Source organism: Tinamus guttatus, unplaced genomic scaffold (genome assembly GCF_059628265.1).
Source record: "Tinamus guttatus ecotype Peru unplaced genomic scaffold, ASM5962826v1 Tinamus_guttatus_pri_ptg000314l, whole genome shotgun sequence".
NCBI lineage: Eukaryota > Metazoa > Chordata > Aves > Tinamiformes > Tinamidae > Tinamus > Tinamus guttatus.
In genome coordinates this window covers 1,611,921-1,632,125 of record NW_028288848.1, presented here as the reverse complement: position 1 = coordinate 1,632,125, position 20,205 = coordinate 1,611,921, and the positions used below count along the sequence as shown (strand labels likewise).

General features: G+C 37.6%; 1 protein-coding gene across 1 annotated transcript in view; it reads right to left on the bottom strand.

Moving 5' to 3' along the window:
• NRAP (nebulin related anchoring protein) overlaps positions 1–16,229 on the bottom strand; it is a 49,818-nt gene extending 33,589 nt beyond the window's left edge. The window contains exons 1-12 of the mRNA XM_088528604.1: positions 16,158–16,229; positions 15,801–15,895; positions 15,003–15,090; positions 12,084–12,188; positions 11,463–11,567; positions 10,701–10,808; positions 9,827–9,931; positions 9,138–9,245; positions 7,396–7,500; positions 4,793–4,897; positions 2,706–2,822; positions 338–442 (exon numbers count right to left, since the gene is read on the bottom strand). Of these exons, the coding sequence (XP_088384730.1) occupies positions 338–442; positions 2,706–2,822; positions 4,793–4,897; positions 7,396–7,500; positions 9,138–9,245; positions 9,827–9,931; positions 10,701–10,808; positions 11,463–11,567; positions 12,084–12,188; positions 15,003–15,090; positions 15,801–15,895; positions 16,158–16,229 (1,218 nt within the window). The remainder of the gene's footprint in view (positions 1–337; positions 443–2,705; positions 2,823–4,792; positions 4,898–7,395; positions 7,501–9,137; positions 9,246–9,826; positions 9,932–10,700; positions 10,809–11,462; positions 11,568–12,083; positions 12,189–15,002; positions 15,091–15,800; positions 15,896–16,157) is intronic.
• Positions 16,230–20,205: the final 3,976 nt, after the last annotated feature.

Here is a 20,205-nt window from a genome sequence, read left to right as displayed (position 1 = left end):
GTCTATCTTTCCCGTGAAGAACGGAGACACACAATGAAATAAGCAATGGATTATGAGAGAACTGTAACAACTAGGTTATTTGTCTGGATTAGTAGTCAGTTATACGTAACTGCTCTTCTATATTATTTTGAATTCTTTTCATAATTCCACATAAAAAGAGTCCTAATCATTAGCCAGGACCTAATGGGGTAGGTGCTATACAGACACAGATAAAATCAGTTATAATCAAATTCCAGGAGCAGGCTTATCTGACACACACACACACGAGCTGTGATTCGAGCAGCTCCCTAGCCAAGCTCTTGGTAAACCACATGCAAGGTATGGATGGAGAACTTACATCACTGGTGTATTTTGAGATCTTGCTCACATTCTTGAACTGTGGAGTCTCACAGTAGTTAATGCTGTGACCTCTGTTGTTTTCCAGGTCCTTCTTATATTCCACCTGAGTAACAACAAATAAAGCCCTCAAGCGTTAGATAGGATAAAACCTTAACTTAGTCTAGCAAGCACCTACACGCAATATCTGTTAGCCAGGCTCACGGTTCAGGGATTTTTGATATGTGACTTCTATCAGAAGGCATATGATAAAAAACAATACGAATTTTAATGTCATACACTCAGTTCCTTGACAATAGCAGGAGATGTATCTTCTAGCCACTTTGGTATCTAAAGTTCCAAAGGATACCAATAACATCACGCTGCTTGATTTCTGAATCTCCTACACATTGAAGGACCACTGGAAGGACAAAAAAGTTTGGCAGTCCTCTGTAAATACAGACATAGGGATCTATATTACCCTGGAGACAGTCCCATATTTCAAATCTGTCTCTACCACCACGACAGCAGAGTCGTAAATGTCAAGAAACACGATCCAGAACTGTGAGAGTAGGCAGGTGCATCTTCACTGAAAGTAAAATTATTTCTGTAGCCATTAAAAACAAAAAGACTTTGCAATATGCTTAAACATCTTATTTAAAAGCAAACAATACGGCAAAAAGTTATTTCGCTATGTAAATAAAAAGAGAACAAAGGCCCACTGAAGAACAAGAATGGCAACAAGTTTATAGACAGGAAAAAATTGCAAACAATCCCATTCATTTGGGCCTCAAAGTATATGGGACAGTGCCAGCTGGAAAAGCATTAACAAAACCAGAGATCTATGAAGGAATTTTAAAGGTGGGTGTGGACCAAGCTAAAGGGAAAATAGCAATGGGTAGTTTTGAACAGGAAGGATACGAAAGAAGGAAGTTTACTAGTAGAATTCCTCAGAATAAATTTAAAGGCAGATCTGCTTTCTTATTTTCACCAACTATTCTTGAACTGAAATAGGAATGTGGTGATGAAATCTGGGAGGCACTGTCAGTTCAAAGGAATGTTGGAGGTCATATTAAAATGCTTTGGAGACTAGAGTAATAGAAACGGGACTAAACTCAGCAGTGTAGAATTTAATACACTTAAGGACTAGTAACAAAAATTTGAACTGTGAGAGTTCATCATCTGAAAAGGCTGAGAAAGAGGAAATTCTTTGTAAGTAGGCTGACCATGGAACGATGGCAAGACACCAAAATAACGTAGCCAAGAAAAAGGCAAATGCAGTCCAAGGCTGGAGCAGAAAAGACTTTGGAGCAGGGAGTGGGAAGTGTGCATGCTGTGTACCAGGTTCCAGCAAGACCTCATCAGAAACCTATGTACTCTTACAGTCATTCCTGTTTAAAGAACATGCACTCAGCCTGTAACAGCTGCAGTGAAGGACTGTGAGAGGAGATTGGAAGAATTTAGCTTGCTTAGTCTGGGAACATAAAGACAGAGAGAAGAAAATGACATCCTGCCCATAAATTTCTTAGAAGGATAATCACCATGTAGAGAGAAGAACTTTCTAAACTAATGGATAATGTTTGCACAAAACACAATGCTAATGAGATGGACAGGAATAAATGTAGCCTAGAAATGAGAAAGGAAGGATTAGACAATACTGTGCTGAAATAGCAGGAGTCAGGAATCACTGGCCCAGGAGGCCCCTTCCAGTTCTACTTTGGGGGTTTTTCATTATTGATGATTTTAGACTTGAACATCTCAAGAGCATAAGTTTTTAAAGTGTCATGGGGAAGCTCCTGAAACTCACATTTATTAATAGCTATAAGGCTGATATGACACTATAAATAAATTAACAAATCAGAATATATTGAGAATTCCCTAGCAATCTTCTGTTACACCAGGTAGAAGAAGACTGCATTATCAGTGAGCCAGAGTCTTTTACAGACTAGAAGAAAAGAAAAGCCTGCATTAACACAGTTATACAAATTTTGGGTGTATTGGTATTATTTTTAATTAACACTAGAACCTTCTTTGAAACTCTGCAATACGTATTCCCGAGGCAGCCTAAAGCATTTATGTTTATAACCTCACAGTGCATTAAGGGCACAGTACAGAGCTTTCTTAGATTTCTCCATGCTGCCAGAATTAGGAGTGCTTTCCTGGAGTTATTTGCCATACTTCCACACAGATCACTGGAAGAGTCAGCTAACAGTGTCTGAAGAACCTTTCTTGCACCTTTCTCCCAGTTACTGGGCTGAGCACAGATCAGTTTTGATAATGACTGGATAGTAACCACAACAGCTTCCTATATTTGTAGTCCTTACCCAGCACACGCAAATGTTTGTATGGGCTACTCTTACCCCACTGCATAGATCAATATAACTCCTTACCTCACTGACAAGCTTGTTAACACTCTGAGCTTGTTTAAGGACTAAGTTGTCTTGGGCTGTCAGGGAATGAAAGTGAGCAGCACCTTTCATCTTGGAAAGATCTTTCTTGTATTTTATCTAAAAAAAAAAAAGAAAAATACAATAATATCTTTTCAACATTGCTACTTACACTGGCTTTATGAGTCAGGATAAGAGGTTTCCTACTCTTGTTTGCATAAGCAAACAATTCAAATTGTTTCTTCCTAAAATAACCAACACAGAAAATCCCATGCCCACATCTCTTGCCAAGCTACTTCATAGAATCATAGAATCCTTAAGGTTGGAAGGGACCTCTAGGGATCATCTAGTCCAACCCCCCTGCACACGCAGGGTCACCCAGAGCACGTGACACAGGGCTGCGTCCAAGCGGCCTTCACTTGAATATTTTTTTTAAAATCAGTTTTCTTTTATGTGGACTGAATAGCACTGGCTGTTGTTTGTAGCTTGAACAGATAACTAGGAGATTCTGGGCTAGTGACTGGCTGGAGCTTGAGTGCTCATCCATTACTGAAGTAAATCCTCAGGACTTTCATTTTAGCCCGCCAGCCAGATAATTACAGCTAGCCAGAAAATGACCAAGCTCACTGAACTTTTCTAGGAAACAGGTTTTAAGTAAGCGATGCTATCTGGCAGTTCTAAAGTTTTAAAGACAATTACAATTTTCCTTCTAAAAACACAATGAGACGAAGAATCTGTTATTTTAATTTAGTTATCTGGTCTGTCACTTAAATTGGGAGAGGACAGGTGAAGATAGATAATGGCCTTTGGCCAAATTCTCTCCACCAAATATATATGTCAATATTTCTTACATACGAAGAGATTATTAGGCTCTTTGCATCACATTGTTACTCATTTAGCTTTAAAAATCAGATTCATAACATAAAAAATAGCAATGGATTTGACATGTGCTAAAGTATTAAGCTAATTTGTTTCCATTTTCCAAGTCTCCACACCGCTTTCCAACAGTTTAAAGAAATTAAGCAGCTTGGTAAGTACTCTGATGTGCTAATCTTAGTGCATGTTCTCCTCCCCACTCCAAATATGACAGGTTTGTATAAAAAAATGCCAACCTTTAACATTTTGAAAACCTATAAAATTGGCATCTTTAACTGGGAAGGTTAAATATTTCACATTAAACAATTAATCATTGGACTTGTCATTAAAATAGTCATCAGTCACAGGTCTCAGGCCTCCTATATTCTCTCAGTCACAAATTTAAGCAACAGAATATCATGGATCTGTTTCAGGCTAGTTTATTGCTGGCATCTCATCCAGGCTGGTACAAACTGAAAGACTCAACCATTTATTGGCTCTTTAGAAAACAGACTGAAACCATCAGCTCAAATAGCCCCGGAGGATTATTGATGTCCATGCTACAGAAGCTGTCACTTACAGGAGCCCTTCACAGCGGCATCAGAAGGGTATTGACCAGCGGACTGGCTCATTTTTGTCGCTACGAGAAATGGTCTCCTCTAGCAGGGCTGAGGCTCTTTGACTGGTGAGCTGCACGCAAGTATCACACATCACCACTTTCCCATGCCAAATTCTTTAGCTTGCCACCCAAAACTAAAAATCACTAGAAAAAAGCTCGGTCTTGTGAAGTGACAATGTCATACGCTATGGTGTCTTTTCCTCCCTATGACTTGCTTTGTGCTGGAGGCAGGATACATCAAAATATCAAAACCAGTTCAGCTCATTCATCCTCCACTCGCTCACTACTGGGAATAACACAATAGTCCACAGGATGATTAAGGCAGTTGAAGGTTGCATTAATAATACAGGTACAGATTTGCCAGGAGGGTTAACCTAACAGTAGGGATCCCCATTAGTTGCTGCATCCTCTCCTCCCGCATGCAAGCTGGAGCAGTGTCCCCTTACATTAATGGATATTATTATTCCCCAAGTCACCCAGGTCCCAGCAATGCAGGGAAATGTCATTGTTGTTTACTTCTCAAGTGTAATTTTAGCATTCTGCTCCTGGGCATTGCTCTGACAAACTGCTGTTTTTAATTGTTTATGAATTGTATTGATTCAGGTTTCATACTTACATCACTTGCCAATTCATTTGCTTTCTTGGCATTTTGATAAGCTGGAGTGATCATAGCAGGAAAGCTTCCCTTCCCTCTGCGTTCTTCAAACTCATCCATATAATCCTGAGGAAAATTCAGCTTGTTTACTCACCACACATGAGCAGGTGGGCCTTAAGTGATTTCACAAAGCCCTTGTTAGTAGCAAAAGTTCATTATTTCATATTCTTTATGAAAAAAAGAGAATAAATGACCAATTAAAAGAATTAAATCACCTACCAAATTAGCTGCGTTCATAAAGTTACTTGTGTTGCATTGCAAGAGAAACTGAGATAGCGGTTAGTTGTGCTCCAGACAGTATTCAAATATACAGTGATATACATCCTAGTCTCACCCTGATTCCTAGATTTGAAGAAGTGGTATTTGCTTACTTACACCTGTCTACATCGATATGTGTGTGCCAGGAAAACTAAAACATGAAAACTGAATGTTTGGATATTCAAGAGATTGGCTTAACCTTGGTTAAGTTTAGCTTAGGATCAGCCTCCCTCTGTGACCTGATAGAAAACCTGACAGAAACATGGCTATTCCTCACATCATAACTGTCCAGAAAATATTTATTTCGCATTTCAAAATGATGCATTTTGTTCTAGAATTAATACCTTAAGCCTATTTATAAACAAGCTTATGGATAATTGCCAATTTCAAAAGCCTTTCAGGGCAAAATCTGGGGAGCACATGATAAATATACAAGCGAGTAAGGTATAGTGTAATCTTACTCTGTTCTATTTTATAAATTATTTCTAGTAAAGAAAGTCACAGATTTAGTGAAAAGAGACTGTATAGCATGTTGAGGATAAATTTAAGAGTATAGCATTCATAGTAAAGACTAAACATTTTTAGGATATCTCTCTTGTGACTTCTCAATTCTAAACAATACATTGTAGGCAATGTTGTGTAACATCAGTGTCACATGATAAGATGGGTCATATCATAAATCTGTCAACAACATAACATCAGTTATAGCTTATCTAGATTATGCTAAAAATAGGTACAGAAAATCAAAAATATCCCTGACTAAGCAACTGATATGATCTTTCAAATGCCATTCATGCGTCAGAATTCTTCAGACTAACTTGTCATTTTCTTTTTCTCGTAACTTCCTCAAATACATTTTAATATCATTATTCATACTGCTCAAATTCCAAAACAGTATTTTTAACGTCCCAGACAATTAACTTTACCCATGCCTAATATTTTTAAACATGAGCACAACAGATGTTTACCAAATAGGAATTTACAGCAACATTCCTTAGACTGGTTCACGTTATATATGTCAGAATGAGTTACACTCATGGTCTTGACAAAGAGAATCCTAATCTATTTACCATGTTAAGTCACACTTCACTTAGAAAGAGCAATTAATTTCAGTGTCTGCATGTTATATGAATAAAAATATCCGAAGCCAATCTATGAAGATCAAAAATCAAGCTAAATTGGAAGTCTGTGACTGAAGTTACAAAGATATTTTCAAAGAAAAAAAAACTTTAATTCTATAGATTTAAGCATTCGGATGCTTGAAAATGTAATTACAACTTCTACAAACTTATTCTATTTGCTTATTCTTAATAAAACTTGTGAAAGTTCAAAGATAGAACTAGTTGCAAGCTTGCTAGGTATTCTACACTAACATGCTTCAAGAGTGGTTTGTTTCCCACACTTCCATAATAGTAACAAAAGATGCAGGTGCAGGCAGAAACAGTGAAGAAATTTAAAACTTCCAAATGTCTTAGGAAAATATGTTCATTTTCCTTCATTTCTCCAAAGGCTGTGTACCTTGTGAGGAGCTAGGATGAACCATACTGTTTTGTTTATAGAATATTACTTGTCCTCTCAAATCCTTTTCACCTGAATTCCAAGAACCAGTAAAATTTCATTGCAATAGAAATTTTGTGGCATACCACAAAAATAAATGCATTCCCTTAAAAAAGTAAATAAAAGAAAAAATAATGCCATAGACCAAAATAGATAGGAGCTTATTTGGTTACACAACTGCAGAAAAAACTGTCAGGCTTAAAATATCACTTCTGTAGCTGAAATCCAAGAGATTATGTATGATTTTCATTGACACTTTGACATATTTGGAGCTGCAAAGCTTCTAAGATTCCTAGAAATATTGTCAGGGAGAAGATACTCAATTATCATATTTCTATCATTTTACACTCCTTTCACATCTTCTAACTGAAGTTACATTTTCTTTCTCATGGAACTGGAAGGTCACCACAAGCAAATATATTTTTAGCTGTGATGCATAACACCTTCCCAACAAAACTCTATACATGTCCACAGACAAAATTTGCTGAGGTAAAGCTTATCCATTAGGGCCACCCTGCCATAAGGATTGTGTAATGACTGTGGTGGACATTGCAGTCTTATCTTTAAGTAACAACACCAAACGTATTACGTATTCATAGTATGGTGCCACAGAACTTGTTTTCCTTTGAGATCTTGCTTTCTCAGAGAGAAAAGCAAAGTGAAAACACATCACTGTCCTTTCCAAAGTCTTGAGCAATTAGCTACAGTAATCATCAACATTAGCACGGGTATCTTCAGGTGCTGCATACCTGGAAATACTGATTTACATTTTCTCTTGTGAAAGTAGCATCTGTCCCAGCTGTATGGCTGGCTTTTCCCTTCATCTCTTTCTCGTATCTTTGATGATACTTCACCTAACAAGAAAAATAAGAAAAGGGAAAGAATCATCCAGATCAATTTAATCTTTTATACCGACATTGAATAATAAATAGTAATAAATGACAAATTTATGTTGATAATACAAGATTGTGAAAATTCCCATTGCTATCAAATTACAGAAGTCAAATGTGCCACTTCAAGATATGAAGAAAAAGAGTGATGTACCTTTTAATAGTGCAGTAAGAAAAAGGAATTTACCATTTCAATCTGACTGTTAGTTCAGTGTGTCCAGTACTCCCTGCTTGTCATAGCTAATCCCTGATGCTCCAGCGCGCTAGAAAACCAGAACTGACGGCAACGTAAATTCTGGTTTCCACAGAAGACTCCTTCCTGCCTGATCTGCCATGGGGTCACCTGCATCCCATTAGTAAAGGGTCTTGGTCCTTAAAGACACCCTTCTCTCCAGCGCACAATGGAATTTTGGCAATCAACTTTCAAGTTTACACCAATATTTACACTACTTCTGCTGAACAGAAAACAATGCCTAGAGCCTGAGGCTGCCCTTTAATCACCATGTGTTTGCTGACACAAATGGTTTTCCACAGATCAAAGGCAAACAAATACATTTAAAATGTTTTAGACGTGGATGCTTTCGCCTGCAAATTTTCTGTTTTTTTTTTTCCCCTTCAAAATTATAGATCTCCTCTGATTTTCCTTCATGACTCTTAATAGTGCTTTAAGCTGATTTCCATCAAGCTAGCACAATATCTTATCTCCTCCAATTAAAAGAGCTTTCCTTTCACCCTACAGTGACAAAATGGAATTAATTGCACATTTTGAAGCAATATTGGTGTCCTTTGACAATGCTTTTTAAAGAATACAAGAATGTTGTGGTCTTGTTCCGTTTGAAGAAGAAAAGAAAGTCAATAAGATCAGTATAACACAGAGTAAAACAAAAAAACTGTAGATAAAGTGAGTCTGGAATAGAAAGAAATATTTTATACAACTATATCTATATCAGATGTTTGGGCATTGATATATAAACACATATCTATACATATATGTGTATACATACACATATTTATATTATAGGTATACTTATAAAAATGCATATTCAAGAAGATAGTTTATTTGGTTCACAAAAGCCTTTTTAAAATACTAGCACACAGCTCAGTCCTGCAACAGAATTAATGAAGGAAAGGAAGAATGGACTGTAAGGACCCCCAGTGAGCATGAAGAGGGATGGTAAAGAAGAGCTCTGCAAAGCCAGCCTTCCCCTGACACCATGTCCCCTACAAGTATTGTGCCTGCTATGCAAGTTAGAGCTGTTCTCCAGCACCACTGGGTTGGAGAAAATGAAATCAAAGACCACCAGCTGTATTCTCTCTTGGTAGCATGCAACGGGAGCTTGGCTAAAAGGGAAGCTTGTGTCCACAAAAATCCATGGCATTTGATTCTCGGATAAAATGCCTATTTTTTTCCTTGTGCATAAAACCCAACTTTGACCCAGAAAAAAGAAAATCACTTCAGAAATTGCTGCATGAAGCGCACTGTTAGCATGACTCTGCAATGATCGTGGAATTTATGCAATTAAGCATAACTGTAATCCATAATCTGTGCAAAAATTTTTTCTTTTCTTCCAAAAAAAAGAAGACTTTGTTTGGACACTTACATCACTGGCTAATTCGTTGGCTCTCTTGGCTATTTGATAAGCTGGAGTGATCATAGCAGGAAAGCTGCCTTTCCCTTGACGTTGCTCAAAATCTTCGGTGTATTTCAACTGAAAAAAGAAAATCAAAACAGTTGAGGAGTAACTAGATTGCAAAGAATTATCTTGATTATCACACATTATCAACTTTTAAAGTGTCTAAGTCAGGCATTTCAAAGTTAAGACCTGTCAAAAGGTTAATGAACCACGAACTCTGGATCTACCTCCTTTGTGTAAATATTCTACAATGTAGTCTTTATTATCTGTGTCTCATTCAAGATAAATGATGAATCATAGTTATTTAAAGAAAATATTGATGTCTGTATGATAGCTGCTGCTCTATTTAAATTAGAGTTAGGTAGTTTCATGCTTTACCTTGAATGGGACCCAGTTTCTGGCTACAGAAGAAACTGGTTCTGTCGTGAATTCTGACAGCCAGCTAGTTCTATTAACAACCTAAAATTGAAAATGGCCTTTATATGTGGAAGCATTAAACATTTACTGGTAAAGTGTACCACGGTAACATACACTTCAAGTGTCTGCATTTCAAATGCTAATTTTCACTTTTCTTTGCGTTCATATCTTTAAGTAATTTAGAGATGTCTTAAGAGTAACTTGTAGAGCCAAGAAACACCTTTCCTCTATTTACTTACATCACTTGAAAGCTTTCCTCCAGCCTTTGAATGAAGGATATCTGGAGTGTCTACAACAGAGGTAAACTTCGAAACTCTTTCTTCATGTCCCCGCTTATATTCTACCTGCAGGGGGAAAGAGGTATAAAATATATGTTACAAATAATAATTAGCAAATATCTATTTATGGTCACGAAGGCTTTAATAGAAAATGGGCAACAACAGTCAGGACAATCCCAACTGCACAGTCAAGCTATTGGCGTTAAGGTGCAATTTCTGTAAATGCCAGCAGGAGACAGAAATGGCCCCAGATAATCAAATTACACTAATGTGAGCCATAATTTTCATTAAAAATGTTGTAAGAATAGTTCTATCGGCACAAAGTACTAAGATCACACTGCAATGACAATGCAAACTGTTTTCAGAAACCAATGCAGTATTTTAAAATTATTTGTACAGGGTTTACTTTTACTTAACTTATTTTTAAAGTAACCATTTTTTGTGCATGTATGATTTAAAGTAAATTGTTTTCAGTTTAATATTACTTGATTTCTTACAAGAAAACTTACAAAGAGAAGGAATGTTATAAACAGATTAATAAAGGCTTAAAATGAAAAAAAAGGTAATTAAATAAACATTTTAGAGTGGTTCACTGATTTCTTTTAGGTTGCCAAAAATTACTATATGTTTCAGAAAATGTTTATATTGTCATTTATCCTATGTGCTTGCCTTCCCAAACTAAGTGATTTGCTAAAATCTCTTCGTGTGTTATGTTAAGGTTTTCTCACTTTGCAGAATGTTTATCACAGAATCCACTGTTTAAGGCAAACAACCTAAACCCAGGACTCTCCAACGTGATGAATTCTAATATACATTTCAGAAAACTGAGACTTACATTACTGCTTAGTTGAGTGGCTCTCTTAGCAACCTGATAACCTGGAGTGATCATTGCAGGAAAGCTGCCTTTGCCTCTGCGTTCTTCATATTCTTCTGTATATTGCAACTAGAAAAACAACATTTTTTGTTTTGTTGTTATACAAAAACACACTGCTGTTTAATGCCTGCTTCTTAAAGGTATGGGTCAATTCATATTTTTTAAAAGTAAACAAATTAAAGCACATACACTTTATATGATTATTAGCTGGAAATACTTCTTGCATATGATAGAAAATATTCTCCATTCCTATCAGTTTTCCACTGTTAATTGTCTATGTTGACTGGGTCACTAATGCACTGTCTGGACACTGACAATCAGGCTTATTTAGAAGTGATTTCCATCAGTCATGGAAAGATATTCCATGAAAGGTCTATTCTATAGAAAAGAAGGTCTGCTTTCCATTATGAGTTGTGCTCTATGGAGGTGATCAGAACTGAATACTATATCAGTAAATAATCAAGATCACCTCAGATATCATTGGTCAGTAATTGAAATCAATCTAAATTACATAAGTACATAAATGTATGATTTCCAGAACAGGAAACAACATTGTCACATTATTAACTATTTACATAGCTAACTGTTGATATTCAGAGAAGGAAACACGTCAGTCTCTCCTTTGGTAACAAATCATTTTAAGTTTAAATTTAGTACCCTGGAAAGTCTTCAGAATATGATAACAAATGAAAATAAAGCTATTTCAAATACCAGTCCACTTACATCATTTAAATTCCTCTGTGCCTGAGCCATCCGGACCATCTGAGGATCTGGGATGGCTCCTAAATGGAATGATTTTCCCTCCTCATAGGCAGCATAGTAGGCATTCTACAAAACAAAAATTGAACAACAAGCCAACTCTACCAAACATTTGATGGGGAAAAAGGAAAAACATTCAGTGTCCTAGGAGAAAGATGATTCAGTGCAACAAGGTCTACACTGTATGTGTCTCTCGAGTGCCAAGGCAGAATACGTTTGGCCAAATGTGACATCAGCATGCCAGGGTCAAGACGTCAGCACCTTAAGCAAGGCTCAAATGATTCCCCCTGGGAATCAGATCATTTCTGGTTAGGCTTTGGTGTCAGCAGGAGGGAGACATTGAACACGGCTGTGCATTGTACAGATACGTTCTCCTGTCTCCATCTTCCAATTCTTGCACCTGAAGCTATAATCAAGCTATATTCCTTGAAAAACATAGCCAAATGAAAAGCAATGGCTTTTCTAAGACTGAAATGCTGTGAGAAAAACCCTAGCAATCAAAATACCAATGCCAATACTTGGTAACCTACAATTGGGCAGCTCTTCTGCAGGCAATTTCTTGGAGACTTAAGGGATATTCCTTACTTGGTTGGCCAGCTGCTGGGCTTGACATGCAGCTTCGATGTCTCTGGACCTCACATCCCATTGAAAGACTGATTTGAATCGTTCACCTTCCTCTCGATATTTTATCTAAAAAAAAGCCTTGATATTAATAGTTTCTTAGAACACACACACACACACCCCTCCCAAAAAGAATGCAAAAATGTACACAGACAAGGTGAATGAAGTCTCTTGGTCCAAGACTCTGGATGAATTACAAGGATTCAGGATGAATTACAGCAAAGGATAGGGAGTCATGCACTGGTTCTGCTGTTTTGACTTGCAGTTTCCACCATAAGAAATCCACTTCAGTGCCTGCAGCTTCACCATCACATTGAACCAGTTCAAACACAGGCTACTTCCAAAAAATACCTCCCACCTTATGCATTAACCATTCTTATGGCTAACACCTCCAGGAAAGTAGACATATGGCAAGGCTGATCAGGGAACTGGTATGAAGGTTTTTGCTGTGTTAGTTTTCAGCCAAATCAGTTCCTTGGTTTGGCTTACTGCAAAACATCAATGCCAAGACAAGAGAGGCAAAGCAACAACCTAACTGCACAGAACTAATTCTTTGGCTTGCAGTATCAACCTGGCTCATCTTAAGACAATTTACTCCAGTCATAGTGTTTACCTGTGCATTAATTAGATCTCAAATTAAAACAAACCAGCCTAGTTTTTCATGCCAATGACAATTTCACCCTGAAGGCACATTTGTCTATGATATGAATGTAGAAACCTAGGGACTATAGCAAGCAAGCCTGATCCACCAAATTTCATCATTCCACAAGGAAATATCAATCTCCTTCCGGCAGCCTGCAAGAACTCTCCATCTTTTCCTCCTCCTGCCTCTTTTCACCAACATCACTTCCAGCCTGCTCATGTGCAGAAAGGCCTCGTAGCCTGTAATTCCAACCACCCAAAGACTACAGAACTACTGCCTCTCTGCCTCCTGTTCTTGGAGAAGCAGTCTATGGAAAGAAATAAGGATTAGCTTCAGCCCTTAGGCCAATATTCTATGCTCCAAACCATACAGTCAGCGTCTACCTAAGATATTTGCTATTACTGGAGCTGCATGTCTGTACAGGAACAATATATTTTACCTGAAAACTAACATGAAGTTCTGAAAGAATAATTCGATCCTTAGTTAATACTTTGGGAGAAAATACTCTATTACGATAAAAAATATCCAATAAATATTAAGTAGAACATATCAATCAACCGTTAGATGAAAGAAATGTTACCTGGTGCATAATATCTTACCCTCCTGTTTCCCTCCAGAGTGTCCATTAGGCATCAAGATTGTGTAAATGCAACTGAGTAGCATATTTAACTGTGGCTCATCATTTTCCTACTCTTTCTAACTTTAAAAAATACAGCTTGTAGAGATCCAAAATAAATCAAAGCTCTGTTATGCAATGCACTCTACAGATGCAAAAAATACAGTCCCTGCCCTGAAGGGGCATGATCCAAACTGAATGGATAGAAAAATCATTATCCCAATTTTATATATGAAGAGAAAGACAGAGAGATTATTGATTTGTCTGCTCACACAAATCTGCATAAGTGGAGGAAACTGAATTTTTATCTCTGCATTCTAGTCTGTGTCTCAACAAAAGACTTGCATGAGAGCAGTTTGTTAGGATTTAAGAAATGTATTAAATTTTTTGTATAAGAAATCTTACTACCTATAAAATAATAGAGTAGTTATTTTGAGACATTCGCTCAGGTTAGCCTTATTTTATACATTTACTGATGAAAAAGTTTTCCTAGATTGAAAACTTCTACAAAGGCACTCATTTTAAGTGAGTACTGCAGAATCAGCCTCTTTTCTAACCATAGCAATTTTCTCTCTGGAGCTGAACCTTTTTGCATGATTGAAAAGCACAGAAGGTGCTCTAGGTGTAAGAACCAAGTGAAAGTGATCTTTGAGCTATATTTTTCCTGGCATGTATACTCACAAACACTGGAAGTATCAGAGTCTCATATCACTGTCTAAAACCAGAAATAGCCCCTGCAGTAATCCCAAACTCATTCTTAGCCAGATCTGTCACACAGTTTAAAGTAAGCGTCATAGCCACTGCTCAAAGTTTACAGCTAGTGATGTTGCAAAACCTGAGGTATAAAAATACTGAGCAACAATGATGAAGAAAAGATACACTATCTGGTAAGGGCTATGAAATATCTAGTCAACTTCATACAGTTGATAGAAAAATAGGAATTAATGTAATACATTATAACAAAAATAATAAGACTTCCTTCTCATATTTTAGGATGTTGGTTGATCATATTCAAACACACTATTTTGGTTACTAAATATAGTTATGTAATGAATGGTGCTATTTCAGAGCACCAAAACACATGACATTCAAGAAAGCAGCATTACACACAGAAATGAGCTAGATACCCGTTATTACTGCTCTGCTTCTGTTCTTTCCTCATTTTACAGAGTTCATATTAATAAAAGCTTGAAACAAATGTATTTGGAGAAAAACAATACAAGAATGACAAAAGAATGACATTTGAAAAGAAAAAAGTCTTTGAGCGCCCCTGGAGGTTTGCAGATGCACAGCAGATTTTTTGAGAGGATCAGTGCAGCTAAATGGGCATGAAAAGCTATTCCACATTTTAACAAAATATCACCAGCAAGTTCATGTAGTTCCCTGGACCTCACATTTTCCTACAAAAGGGGAATAATATATAACAAATATAAGCTTTTTTTCTTGGTTTCTCATGAGAGAATCAATTTGGAAAACTACAATTCAAACCTGTGTGCAAATTCTACTGCTCTGAAAGACCATCGCAGGTAAATGAAGAATCCATATTTTTATTTTTGAAACAAAACCCAGTGTGACATCAAAATGTAAAACAAAGCTGAACACCTTTGGCCCCCAAACTTCTTACCTCACTTATCATTTCTGATTGTTTTTTTGCATTTATGTTTATTGGGGTTTCAAATACACTTGTAAATGTGTTGTTTTTTGGATTATGCCTAAAAAAAAAAAGGAAAATGTAAAAGGACATTAAGGATCTATCAGACAGTTCACCAGAAAGGTTCTCTGAGTACTCAGTATCACACTGCCAACCTCCACCCTCCTACACATAAGTTACCCCCCGCTCATACATACATCTCAGATTACATTCATATTATTATTATATGGAGAAGATGCCTAGAGCAAAATTAATTTTAATGATCATCATATCAATGCTGTGTTTCTAATAACAAAAGAGAATAATAGAATAAAAAACAACTGTCATCTCTCCTTTTTCAGCTGACAAATTTGACAGGAATTGATCATTATAATATAAAAACTTCCTAGAACAAGCCAACTCCAAAATCTGCATTTTATACATTTTTCCCCATGATTAGCTCAACCTTGTTAACTCTTAAAGACTGATGTGAAAAGCACTACATTTTATGGTGGAGTTTTTTTTCTTACCAAAATACTGAAATGGCACTTAATTTGGTAACTTTTATCATTCTGATCAAGATAAGAAATGAGGAAGCTCTATGCACATTTGTGAGAATTTCCCATCATTTTTGATTTGTGTAAATCCAGCCTGATGCACTAAAGTCACTGACATGACCATTTCATATCACAGGTGGGACCAGACTGAGTCCAAATAGGGATTTTCTATCACACTAAAATTACTTGATATTTTAAACTTCTACCAAAAATAAGCAAACAGAAAACCACTTACGCTTGACAGTAGGGCTTTTTCTCATGGCTAATAAAGTTATTTACTGTTAACATCATCTTGCATATTTCACAGTGAAAACAGGCTTTATGCCATGTCTGCAAATACCAAAAAAAATAGAAGTGAAACCCAGGTTATTTTTAATTCATTACCATCCTGTTTAAAATCTCACTATTGATCCCTTCCATTTTCTTCATGAATAACCATTCTCCTTCAAGGAATAGGTCTATAATTAACTCATTTTGATTCCGGTCCCAGTTACAGGTTGAGAACTTTTTGGAACGAGGAGATTTGCACTGTGTTAAAAGCGTCAATCCACACATTTATTACAGCCCAAAATAATAAAGAAAGAGAACTGACCTGATCTATACAGTTAATCTTCTCAGCAGGGTAAACCCCATAGCCACATCTAGCACACGGCTGCACATTCATCTTGAAATCCACAGAGTGAAAAATATATAGGTTTACACAAAAGGTTCAAAGAGTTGGAAAGTGACTTTATGGCCTGCACGAAGCACACGCTAGACACTCCAGTCAGGGCCCTTTGCTGTGGTCAATGGCTCCCATTAAAGCCGGGATTTGAAGTCTGGTGCTCCCTTTGCTGACCTTCTGTTTCAAAGTCAGCTGCAGGCTGGCTTTTAAAGCTGCCAGTTAGTAAGAGCGGTTATTTTGGCAACTGTGTCAGTGCATAAGGGAAGGGAGAAATAGCTTTCTCTAAATAGCAGAATGAACTCACAGAAACGAATCACGTCCATGTGAACGTTCGAAGCGGATCATTTAGTATTTCAGTTCTGCTGTAAGGGTTGTTGTCATAAGCCCGTGGCGAAGAGAATGGTATATACAGCAGCAATCACTTATAGCGGCTCCTCACCGTGATACACAGCAAGTGACCTCATTTAGGCCTGGCTACGTATTTCTGAATAATCATATATTAGAAGGGAGCACCACCATCGCCCTAGCCAAGTCACAGAGTCCCTCCCTTGGTGTCTGTTCAGCTTCTCTTTGCATGTCATGGGGAACTCAACTGAACCACAGTCATCCCTCATCTCCCTCTTCTTAGTCAACATGCCAGCCCATCGCCACATGCAGAAGGACACACAGTGCAATGGACCTTTTAAAAGACCTGAGTCTTTTAGCTCAAAGAACTGTAAACATGGTAAGCACCAATGCAAATACCTGTCCTCCATGGAAACATCATCAGGAAGGAACTATTTTACTGAATAGAACAAACCAAGCCATTATTTAACAGCGTACATGAAAAGTAGGGTGGCACAGTTCAAAACATAAAGATTCCTTTAGCCAAATAATGCTAGATAAGAATCATTATGTCTGACAGTAGGGAACAACCACATTTTTAGGGTTATCAAGCCTGCTCTGAACAACAGAGGCTAATAATTTGTAGTGGATACAGATGGTCAGGATTTGAGATCTACATCTCACCTGCATCATAAAACCCCTAGCTGCAGGCTCCATAACACTGGGACATTGCACAATTCTGTCTACTGTCTCTCATCCATCCATCCACCATATCAGTATTTGTCTTAGGATAATGCTAAGCACTTTCCAGCTGTGTAAATTACTATCAACTCAATCAAAACCAGCCCCTTGTAAAGCTTGTGGGTACACTTAGAAAGCCACCTCTGCAAGACATGGAGATACCCAGCTCTGCTTAGCTTACTGTTTTACTGAATGCCGACAATGTACTGGCTCAAAGCACTGTCAGCAACTGGAGAGCTGAAAATAGAGCTCCTAATCTCAAGAGAATGGCCACAGCACAACATCCTGCAAACACTTGAGACCTTTCAAAATAGGTGATTAATGTCCATATATAAACCATTACATTTTTGTTAAAATATCTGTTCAAGGAACACAACTTCTTGTATTAAAATAATGGTGGAGTTACCTTGTGCTATTCATTTTGGAATCAGGATCAATTTTATCTTGGCATCACTATAATATTTATTATGCTCACATATCTGAACCTAAGCAATTTGGAAGTTTTCCAGTTCCCTTTATATCTTGTCCCAAACTAACATGATGTTTATAGGAATGACCAAGTCATAGCAGCCAGACTGTCCCCTCCTTGCTTAGCGCTGGGCAGCCTACCAACTGCTGCCTCCTCTTTGTGCTCATCTGCTCCAAGAGTCAACACAGTGTATATTTTCTAGATAGTCCTGGTTGTCTTGCTTCTATCTAAAAGTCATGCAAGAATCCTAGGTCTTCCTACACTATAGCAAGAAAAAAAAATATGCATGAGACCACTGCTGAAATGAGTCCCGGAGGTGCTGGAAGCAGGACAGCCCTAGATGACACAAAACCACATGACTCAGCAACTACAAAACGAACCACCCATCCAGGAGACCTGGCCATCAGGGCGTGCAACATAGGATATATGCTGTGCACTCAGCCATGCCAAAGGTTTCTGAGGAGAACAAGATGACGCATTCCTTCCAAGAGGACTGTCAAGGACCTAGAAGCTCTTTGGTTCACAGACAAAAGCGCCTTCATCTCCATACACACAAAGCATGTGTCTCCCAATGCTCCTTATTACCATCTTGGCTCAAAGGCAGAGAACTCATTTTACAAGTTCTCCTCCTTCTCTCCCAATAAACATGCATGTTCAAGAGTTACTTCTCTTTCCCAGCCATTCCACTTCCTTCACATTCATGGTGTGCCAAATTCTCCTCAACTTTATTGATGACTTTCCCAGTTCTGAGCACCTCAAAACTGCCATATTGCTCTATTTTAGCAAATAAAGCAGAAGTGCTCTATTCCTGACCATGCTAGGTAAAAACTGAATTGCTATTAGAGTAGACAGCTTACTGAAAAACAACATTGTATGGTCTCGTTACACTTCATTCCGATAATTCAAGGAATTAAATTGCAAAACCAGTGTAAGTTTATTATCTTGACAAATCTTAGCAAGGTGTTTTCTCTTCAGTTAACAGCTCATTGCAGCTTTTTTCCTCTTTTAAGTACGGCCCTGTAAAGGCTTTTCTGGTATCAATGAAAATCTTACAAAGCTTTACTTAGCAGTAGAACCTTAATCAATGTGATTTAAAAGTCATGCCATCACACACAAAGTACAAGGAGACAGTACAGTGAAAGTACAAACCAGTAGGAAGAAATACTATTACTGGTCCAACTCCCTTATACTCATTGAATTGACTGCATGGAAAACATGGAGCACATCTGCATAGACAGGAGCACATCCCAGCAACAGCTTCTTCTGTTTGAAAAATAAATAAATAAATAAATAAATAAATAAATAAATAAATAAAAAGATGTTGTTTCCTTGCACAGACTGCAGGAATCACCCACTGTTAAAAATCACCTGTAGAAGTTCAAATGTTGCCCTTGCCTCCACATTGCCTGTCTGAACTATAGAGTTATTCAGATACTTAAACTCATAGCCTTTCAACTCATATAGCCTCTTCATGCCAATCAAATTTAGCATAGTAACAAACTAGTTTGCAAAAATATTGAGCAAAAAGTAGAACAGACTTATCAGTGTTAGGATCCGCCAAGACTAGGCAAAAAACCTCTTTGGGACTGCCTTCCTATCTTATCTTGCATGGGAGCTTTGCACATTTTGCTACTATGGAAACCAGCCCACAACTGATTATGTTTCACAACTAAAAGGATTTGTACTTACACTTTCCCTTTGTTGCCAGGGTCTGGGAGCGTTGACCACAAAGGCATTTTGGAAATGCTTGTAATAGAGCAAAAGAGAAACAGGGAGAAGAGAGAGCAAGAAATTAAAAAAAAAAAAAAAAAGCCCAGGAAGTAAGACATCGCTGTTAGAAAGAAGCTGAAGAGCCAGAAGCTTGAAGAAAAGTGTGCAAAACACATAACAGACTCTGAGTGTACAATGACCACCTATTGCCATTTGTCAGGTATTGTACCCTAAAAATGCCCCAACTTTAAAAACAGTAAGGCATGGCAGGTGTAATCGATCACTGCTGTCAGATCACAGACAAATCCCACCCACACACACACAGAGCTGGCTGGATGTGATATCCCGTTGACATTCATAAACTCAAGGTGTGCAAAACCATCCTGCACAGTCCCAGTGCTCCCCACAGTGTATCAAAACAGCATGTCCTTTTTTTTTTTTTTTTTTTTTTTTTTGCAAAACACACAAAATCCTAACAACTGTCATTTGGGAGGTTGTGGGGGGTTAACAGTGCACAGTTATTATTCCAGGCAGGTACCATTTAGTTGCCTCAAGCCTTTCGGTTTGTACCTGCCATCTACCCTTCAGCATCCCAAAGGCCACTCCATCATCACGCTGCAGCTGCTTAGGTGATAGCTAAACAGTTCATTTCTACACTGTAAAAACCCAGTCAAAAGCTTCACTATCAATGTTTCTAGAGTGTAGAGTGAGTCTCCTTGGATAAGCAAAGGA